Below are 9583 nucleotides of genomic sequence, written 5' to 3'. Positions count from 1 at the left end.
TAAATCTTCCAGTCAATTTTGTGATAGTAAAGATTCGGTCCACTCTGTGATATCAGTTGTGAAAGTCTGCCTGTTTCCCAGTGATGTGCTTGGATGGGATGCCCTCCATACATAGGTAGAGAGAGAACTGATGAACTCTGAGTGCAAACTGAAGCATTATTTTCTCATTTTAAGTAGAAGTTTCTCACTATAGGTAGATGGTTTCTCACTATAAGTAGATGGTTCTCATTAAAAAATTTACATAAGTAATAATGCTTTAAGGTTTGAAAAAACTTTACATGCTATTTTAACCTCACAATAACCCTGGAAGGTACGTGTTATAATAAGATCACCATACTGCAAAGAGCAAACTAAGACAGAAGTAAAGTGACTTGCCTAGGGTCACATAACCGCTGCCTGAAACTGAATTAGAAGTCTTCCTGCCTCCAAAGTTTACCACCCCTCCTTTGGGAAACTGGGCACATAAATTAACTTTTCACATTCACTTGGGTGCTTTTTCTGCCCATATTAATAATGTCTGGAATTTTTTTTTCCATGTCTTTGGTATCTTCCTCTCCTTTAGCTGCTATGATTCCCTCATAATAGTATCCCCTCAAGAACAGACGTACTCTGGATATGGTTGGTCTAATTTCGCCACTTTGGGACTATTCTAATCTTAGGCTCTTATAGCCATTAACTCTTCAAGTTATAAGAGCTCTCTCTGCTCAAGTTCACAGTGACCTTCAGTAAGTCACTCTCCCTCTCTGCCGGCAAGTTTCCCCTTCTATAAAATGGAGCTAATGCTGCTGCTAGCAGTGCCTTGCTGATGGGATTGTCCCAGGGCTTGTTTGCCCTCACTGTTGAAACAGGTATCTAAGTTATTAGAATCTTAGAAATAAAGACTCTTAGAAGCAGAGTCTTAAGAGTTGGGAGGGACTATTAGGGGACACTTTAAGCAGGGGTCTCCCTCTTCTCCCAAAGGTGATTCAGGGTCAGGTGGGTGTCTCCTGGTGGGATTACAAGCTCAAAAGTAGTACAGCTTTCTCAATCTTCCTGTTTTCCAAGATTTGGGATGAAGGGAGAAGTATTTTATGTGTGAAGGGTATTGGGGAGAATTTCACCAGGTTGTAGGATGGGGGTGAAGCTCTCAGGGTAGTTCAGAAGATGCTTTTACATCCCCCAAGTACACACAGATAGTCTCTTAGGGGAAATTAGGTCACTGAAGAGCAAGTGTGCCCCATCTCCACCACCATCACTACCACACACACACACACACACACACACACACTCACACTCACAAATCCAGCCCTTAGGGATAGAGAGAAAATATGGGTTGATATGTGACAGTTTCTTATGGAGTCAAAGAAGGAGATCAGGCTATGCCCCCAGATCACGGGATCATGGCTTTAGCTCAGAAAGGCATAGAGTTCAGCCCACTCATACATGAGATAACTGAGATGTAAACAGGTTAAATGACTTGCCCAAGGTCACACAGGGAGTAGACAAAGAAAGTATTTATTGAACACTTACTATGCTCTAGGCATTGGGCAGGTTGTAAGGGGCAGCGCCAGAATTCGAACCAGATGGCCTCAGTGAATTTGGGCGTGAGCCTTTCTCCCCAATCTGGGCTTCAATTTCTCTGTATATTTGAAGGGATTGGATTTAAAAAACAGCAATGAAATAATATTCCAATAGCCACCCTTTAGGAAAGGTCAGTGGAATTTGAGACCCAATGGCTTGCAGGTGCCAGGCGGGCCCCCCTTGGGAGGAGGTGGCAGGTGTTCAGAGTCCCAGCGCTCCGGCCAGGCCTGGGTGGGGCGCCAGTGTAGGGTGCTTGGAAGTCACGGAACCATGGGACCTGCGGCCCTGGAAGGGCACCCGAGTGCAAACCCCTGCTGGTGCTCAGGAGAAAACTGAAGCCCGGAGAGGGACAGGAACTTGCCCAGAGTCCCACGGGGAGTTACAGGTAGAACCGGGGCGGAATTTCGGTCTCCCAATTTGATGCTTTTAGGGAAACACGGAGAAAAGCAGGTGATGGGCGGGGGTGGAGAGCCGAGAGGACCTGGAGCTGCGGCATACAGTGGCAGCGTCCCGGGGAGGCACGAAATCCGGCGCTGCTGCTGGCAGGGAGCGGACTGGGCTGCAGGTCCTCCAGAAATCAGGTGTCCGGCCAGTAATCGGGCAGCTGGGAGTCAGCCCGACGGTCGCACCGGCCCGGCCCGGCCTCCAGAGCCCCTCGACCTGCCCCCGCCCCGCGCGCCCACGCCTCCCACTCCCGGACTTCGAGGGCCCTCCGTCCCATTTCACCGGCGTTCGCCCGGGGTCCGGGGAGGGGCCTAATCCCGGTGGCCTCCAGAGGCGGCGGGCAGGCGGGGCCCCATTGGGGGACGTCTTTATAAGCGTCGCTGCCCCTCTCCCCGCCCTCCCCCGATTCAGGCTCGGGATGGCGCTGGGCATAGGGGTCGTGTCTCTCCTCCTCCTCTTCCTCTTGCTGCTCGTCGTCCTTCTGGGGTTCCGGGGCCGCCGCTTCTCTCGCCTTCCCCCGGGGCCGCTGCCGCTGCCGCTGTTGGGGAATCTGGGCCAGCTGTGGCCAGGGGCGCTGTACCCTGGGCTGCTCCAGGTGCTGGGGCTGGGGCCAGAGATACCTGGGAGGTGGGGTGGGGGAGGCACGGAAAGGAAGGAGGTGGTAGTACTCCGTGGGAAGGTTGGCTGAGCCACCTTTGGAGGGTGCAGTGACGGGGGCAGGGGGAGCAAGTGGAAGGGACCCCAGGAGAATAAGGGGGAGTGAGATGAACCCCCAGAGAATCGGGGTGGGGGTAGAGACCTCCTGAGGCTACCAAGCACTGGAGCTCCCAACACGGAGCCTAGGAAGCCACGTGGTACACAGTAGAATAAACTGATTCCAGAGCAGGGATTCTTAACCTGGGGTCCATCTGTGGATAGATTTTAGGAGATGCCTGAACTTAAATGGGAGGAAAAATCACACCTTTGGTTTCAAATCTCTCCAACTGAACTTTAGCATTTCCTTCGATTAATTAAAAACGTGATTCTGAGAAGGGGTCCTTACTTAGACTTCACCAAACCGATATAAAAAAGGTGAAGACACCGCCCCCGCTCCCCCCCCCCCGTAGGGTCAAAGGAACTGGGTTCAGATCCCACCCCTTCCACTTTCTACCTGTGTAACCTTAGACAAATAAATCACGTGTCATCTCTAGACTCAGTTTTCCCATCTGTAAAATGAGGGCTTTGGACCAGATGCCCTCTGAGGCCCCTTCCAGTTCTAAATCTAAGATCTTATGACCCTAAGGAGAGACAGCTGGAGACCTAGAGAAGCAGAGTGATGGGGGAGGAGGGGCAGGGGGAGGTATCTGGGGATGGCAATCAATTGAGATTCCAGGAGGATGGGGGGGTGGGATGGCAGGGAGGAGGCATATCTGGATTCCTATCTTGATTTTGTTGTGTGCTGCCTGTGTGCCTCTGGACTCACCTCTCTCTCTACCGTGAAAGGGTTATATTTCACTCAAAGGCCCTTGTCAGTTTTAGACTTCCTATGTGGGCATCTTGACATTAAAGGGGGGGAGGGGAATGGTCACAGAGTTGGGAAGGCCCCAAGAGAAAAGGACTGAGACAACTGGGGTGGGTGAGGGGAGGTAGAGCCAGTTGGACCATGGGGTGTGCAGTGGGAGGACTTTGAGGGAAGGTCCTAGAAGGGGAATGGGCCAGGGAGTTGGATATGGGAGGGGGGAGCAGAATGGCAAGACCCATTGCTAGAGAGGTGGAACAGTGGAAAGAAGGGAGAATATTACCAAGACCTGGGAATGGGGGTAACTGGGCACCTAGGAGGGAGGAGCAGGGAAACCTTAGGAGGACAGGCTTGGAGATGAGAGAAAGCTGGGTTTTTCACTCTCCAGTGACTCTGGTTCTCCCTGCAGCTCAGTGCTCGGTATGGCCCTGTGTTCACCGTTTATCTGGGCTCCCGCCCTGTAGTCATCCTAAGTGGTTATGAGGCCGTCAAAGAGGCATTGGTGGACCAGGCAGAGGCATTCTCCGGGCGAGGGAAAGTAGCCACGTTGGAGAAGACCTTCAATCAGCATGGTATGGGCTGCAGAGGGCTTAGAAATTGAGAGTCCTCAAGCAAAATGTGCCATTGGCAGAGTCTATCATTGTTAGGACACTGGGGTCGTGGGAGAGGGAAACCTTGGGACAATAGAATGAGCCCCAGTTTGGGAGTCAGGACCTTGCTTTGAATCCTGGCTCTGTGTGACTTCCAACACATATTTCCGACACAGAAGCCTTCTTGAGGCTTCTGTGTGATTTCCGACAAATCACTTCAGCCCTCAGCTGTGACAGAAGGGCTGTCACTTCCAGTTCAGAATCACATGAACTGCTATGAACATTGGGCTCCTAGAACATCGTATAGAACAGCATACTTGGAATGCATAGAATATTGGACTTAAAATCTTAACCCTCTAATCAATTTTTTGACCAACAAGCATTTTGTAAGAGGTTAATACGTTCCAGGCATCATGCTAAGGACTTAAGTTGCCAAGAAAGATTCCTGCCCTCAAGGAGTTCAATCTAATCGGAGAGATAACATGTAAATAGTTATATACATACAAGAGATATAAAGAGTAGTTGGAATCTAATCCCAGAGGGGAGGATGCTTGGTAAGGGGGGAGGATGCTTTGCCTCTGGACCAGGAAAGTCCTGCAGATGAGATTTGGGCCAAGTCTTGAAGGAAGCCAGGAGTGGTAAGAGCCTGAGGTGAGGGGGCAGAAAATTCCAGGCATGAGAGACAGCCAGTGAAAAAGCAGTCAGGAGATGGAGTATTATGTTCAGATGATGAGAAGGAGGCCAGTGTATCTGGATTGTACAGTGTGTGAAAGGGGAGAAAAGTGCAAGAAGACTAGAAAGGTAGGAAGGTGTCAGCTATATATTCTACACAGAGGGCTTCCTATTTGAACCTGGAGGCAAGAGACCAGTGCTTCAGGAAAATCACTGTGGCAACTGGGTGGGTGTTATTGGAACCACAGATTGTTAGAATCTTAAATGGTCAGAACACAGAGGAACCTTAAAGACCATCTCAGTCTTATTTGGCAGATGGGGAAACTGAGGCCCAGGGATTGAAGAGGACTTGCCTCAGGTCACACAAAGGACTCGAAAGGACTTAAACTCCTATCTCTTTCCATTATCCTAAGGGAACATAGTCTGGCCCAACCTTATCCTTCCAATATCATATGAGCTTATTAGACCATAATTTTGTAACTGTAATTTTTTTTAAAGCTGGGTTCTCAAGAAACATAGGTAATTTTAAAACCTTGGATAAGAATTTTTTTTAAAGCCTGGCTATTTTTAACATGCATAATTTGAAACCTTGTGTAATCCCACCCAAGAATAGAAACTTAAAGAAAAAAAAACCCTAGAACCAATACATTCTTAACTGGGTTTTACCCTTTCAACCCAAGACCTGCTAAGAAAGGGAGAGCAGGTATTCTAAGAACCCCTTTCCCTTTTTGCCCTATCCCTATCCCTTGTAAGCAAATTTGACTTGGCTACTTTAAAGAATTGTGATTTCCTTAGAGGGACAGGCCTTCTTCGTACAGATCACCACCCCTCTATGGTTTCGTTAGATGATCTTTGAGAATCGCTGTGGCTGAAAAAACAATTTTCAATCATCCCCTCCTCTTCCCACCACCCACAGCCAACACGGGAGGGAGCCTCTCCTAGTGAAGCTAGTCCTTGGACCCCAGATTTAGTCTAGCAAAGAGCCTGAGCTTGAAGCCACTGGGGCGTTAGTCTGGGCCTTTCGGGCTTGGGCAGACCTTTCTTAGCCCTCGAGAGCCCAGGGGCCTCCCTGTATCACAAGGAAGCATCGAGCAGGAGAACAAGTCTAGACCTGGCGAATCCTGGAAGAAGATCATTAAGCCTTGCACCTAAGTCCCGACTTGTGTGCTCCTCAGGAAGGGGAGGGGCAGGGATACCAGGCTCCCAGGCACTGAGCCATCCACAACCTCAGCCTGGCGGGAACAGGCCCGACTGTCTGCCCTTCCCTGCAGTGCCCTGGGGGGCGGGGGAAAGGAGGGGCTGCTTCCAGACCCTCTCACTCTCCACTTCTTCTCCAGGCATTTTCTTTGCCAATGGGGATCGATGGAAATACCTTCGGAAGTTCACCACCCTCTCTCTAAGAAATCTGGGTATGGGCAAGAAGGAAGGAGAAGAGCAAATTCAAGAGGAGGCTCACTGCCTGGTGGAAGCGTTACAGAATACCCAAGGTCAGGGGAGGGTCATGACAGCTATCCCCCTGTGGCCCACTAGGCCTGGCCCTCTGGTGGGGAATGCCCCCTGCCTGCCCTGGCTCGGGCCACAATCCTCCCTCCCTCCACCCCCAGGGATGCCTGGCCCTCCCTCACATCTCCTCCCTCGCCGGGTTGCCTCATTCCCCTTTGCTGACACCTGGAGCCACCCATTCCCCATACCTGGGAAAGCCAAGCCCAGGGGAATCCCCATCCCAGTCCCAGGCCCCTTCTTGGCCTCTTGGGCCTTGCGCATCTGTCTGTGACTGGCTGTGTGTTGATTTGTCCCTTCAGGGTCCCTGCTGGACCCTTCCCTGCTGCTGTCTCAGGCTGTCTCCAACGTCACCTGCATTCTCCTGTTTGGGAGTCGCTTTGACTATGAAGATGAAAAGTTCCGAGCTGTGGTCCTTGCCGCTGCTGGCACGCTGAAGGAGATTAGCACCTCGTGGGGACAGGTGATGCCTTGGAATTTGGGGTGGACAGAGGCTGGGCTGAAACAATACAGTCGGATTCCTCTTCTCCCCACCCTCTCCCCCAAGCTGCTGCCCCATCCTGCCCTCCTTCAGAAAGTCTACCAGCACTGCTCTCTTCCCTGTCTCTGCATCCCAGGGCCAGCCCAGCCCGGGGAAGCTGTGTGTTTTCCTCCACTCAGACAAGTGGTTCCCACAATGCTGACTCTGTCCTTGCCCTCCCTTCCTCAGCTCTGTGAGATGTTCTCGGGTCCCCTCTACTACCTCTCGGATATCCTTCGATATCTCTCAGCTCCCCATAGCCGGCTCACAGACCACCTAAGCACCCTAGCAACCTTTGTCTCAGGCCAGATCCAGCAGCACCAGGAGAAGCTGGAACCTCAGGCTCCTGTCAGAGACTTTGTGGACGACTTCCTGGTCAAAATGGGCCAGGTATGGCTGGGGCTGGGGCTGGGGAGGGGGCACAGAATGGGGAGAAAGGCAAAGAGAGAAGGGTCTGTCTATGGCTGGGTATATGTACAATATGTAGGCCCTCTCCTTTAAGTACTAGGCCAAATCTAGAATAAGAAAACCTGAGTCCAAATTCAGCTTAGCTGTCCTGTGTGACCTTGGACAAACTATGTGACCGCTCTGAGCCTCAGTTTTCTGCTTTATAAAACTGAACAAAATGGCCTCTGAGGCCCCTTCCAACTCCCTTGATTCTCCCTCTTCCTCTCTCCCTCCCCTTTCCTTTTCCCTTTCCTCTCTTTCTTCCTCTCCCTCTCCTTTTCCCTCCCTCCCTTTCACCAGTAGGACTGGTCGTGGAGCCAGAAAAATCTGGGTTCAAATCCCCACTCTGCTGCTTGACATGTGTGACTCTCTGGCCTTCCCTTTGTTTATCTCTATCACGAGTGGGTTGGGGAAAGGCATCATGGTACAATAGAGCGCTGGTCTCATAATTGGGGAGCTGTATTCAAGTCCTGACACACACTAACTCTTTGACCCCTACACGAGTTACTCGACCTCTCAGTGATCCAGGCAACTCTCTGGTATTGCAGGGGCAGAACAGCATTGATGGAGGGAATCTCCACACTGAGAGTTCCTCACACTATTGAAACTACAATTTTCTTGGGCAGCTAGGTGGCGCCGTGGATAGGACATCAGCCTGGAGTCCGGAGGACCTGAGTTCAAGGCCTGTCTCAGACCAGACACTTGACACTTACTAACTTTGTGACCCTGGGCAAGTCACTTAACCCCAATTGCCTAAAAGTAATAATAATAATAAAAACAATTCTTGCTGGGTCACTCATAAACTCGAAGATAAACAATGTCCTTTCAAGACAGAAAGAAACCACGGTTTTGGCCCAGCCCCAAAACAGGAAAAAGTGAACATTGGTCTCTTCCAAGCCTCAGTCTGATCCTTTCAGTGTCTTTCTGGGTGTCTGTCTCTCTGTCTCTTTTCTCCACCACCTCAGCAGCCAACAGAGGTAGCTTTGGGCCCAAGCCTGCTTTCTGAGCGAGGCTCAGATACTTACCCTGGGGAATTGCCCTCGGTAGAACCTGGCCAGCCTTGTCTCCCCAACCCCTGCCAGGGGTTCTCTGAATCCTCTTTCCTAATGTCTTCTCCAGGAAGAAAAAGCCTCAGGGTCTGGCCACACGGATTTCCTGCTGACCACTGTGAACCTGCTCTTTGCGGGGACGGCAACAGTCAGTGCCACGCTCAAATATGCTTTCCTGCTCCTGCTTAAATATCCAGAGGTCCAAGGTACGGCCCAGTACGGGCAATCCTCAGGCTTGGGTGGCAAGAACCCTAGATGTGCTATACAGCCATCACAGCAGAGAGCACACCAAGCCTCGAGTCAGAAAGATCTAAGCTCAAATCTTACCTCAGACACTTACCGGCTGCGTGGCCCCTGGGGAGTCGCTTCACCTCTATTTGCATCAGTCTCCTCAACTGTAAAATGGGAGTGATAATAGCACCCACATCCCAGAGTTGTGGACCAGAACCAAATAAGATAACTCATAAAGTGCCTTGAAGTGCCAGATACACCAGGCCTAGCACAGTTATATACGGAGCACAGAGGCCCTGACTCTGCTGCTTGCTAGCTGTGTGGTCTTGGGCAAGTCACTTACTGAGAGAGTTGGACCAGATGATCCCTCAACCCTAAAGCTATGACGTGTCAGTCTCTGCAACTGTAAAAAGCCGGGGGGGCGGCACCTGACATTCTGCAGTTCTATGGTACTCCAGACTGAGCTGACAGGGCCCAATTCAGTCCAAATCAACAAACACTGATTAAGCCCTTACTGCATGGAAGGCACTAGAGGTACAAACACAGAAACAAAACAGCCTTGGCCTGCAAGAAGTTTATATTCTATCGGGACAATGTGACATGTACACAGAGAAATCCATACAAAGTCATTCTAAGAGAAAGGAAATAGTAATAACAGGGGCAGCAGAGGGGGTGAGGAAAGACCTCCTGGACGAGGCAGGAATCTGGGTCGTGCTTTGAAGGAAGATGAAGATTCTAAGAAGAGGGAGTGTGAGTGATAGAGGACAGAGATTTCTTTATTCTTATTACTGTTGTTGTTCAATCGTGACCGTGTTTGGGGTTCTCTTGGCAAAGATGCTAGAGTGGTTTGCCATTTCCTTCTCCAGATCTTTTTACAGAGAGGGAAACTGAGGCAAGCAAGGTCAAGTGACTTGCCCAAGGTCACACAGCTAGTAAGTGTCTGATGCCAGGTTTGAACTCAAGAAGATGAGTCTTCTGACTCCAGGCCTGGCACTCTATGCACTGTGCCACTTAGCTGCCAACAAAGATAGATAGATAGATAGATAGATAGATAGATAGATAGATAGATAGA

General features: G+C 50.5%; 1 protein-coding gene across 2 annotated transcripts in view; it reads left to right on the top strand.

Annotated features, from left to right (window-relative positions):
• Positions 1-1552: 1552 nt before the first annotated feature.
• The window catches only part of LOC114030906 (cytochrome P450 2S1), an 11951-nt gene continuing 3920 nt past the window's right edge, over positions 1553-9583 (top strand). Inside the window, exons 1-6 of one of the 2 annotated variants that reach the window (XM_027845830.1) lie at positions 1553-1945; positions 3912-4074; positions 6102-6251; positions 6567-6727; positions 6974-7174; positions 8351-8486. In XM_027845830.1, the coding sequence (XP_027701631.1) occupies positions 1712-1945; positions 3912-4074; positions 6102-6251; positions 6567-6727; positions 6974-7174; positions 8351-8486 (1045 nt within the window). In that variant the 5' untranslated portion in view covers positions 1553-1711. Of the gene's footprint in view, positions 1946-2411; positions 2600-3911; positions 4075-6101; positions 6252-6566; positions 6728-6973; positions 7175-8350; positions 8487-9583 lie in introns of those variants that run through there. The other variant, XM_027845831.1, reaches the window with a different exon arrangement.

Source organism: Vombatus ursinus, unplaced genomic scaffold (genome assembly GCF_900497805.2).
Source record: "Vombatus ursinus unplaced genomic scaffold, bare-nosed wombat genome assembly UNPS02015030.1, whole genome shotgun sequence".
In the NCBI taxonomy this organism is placed as follows: domain Eukaryota; kingdom Metazoa; phylum Chordata; class Mammalia; order Diprotodontia; family Vombatidae; genus Vombatus; species Vombatus ursinus.
This window is presented reverse-complemented; position numbering and strand designations above follow the sequence as displayed.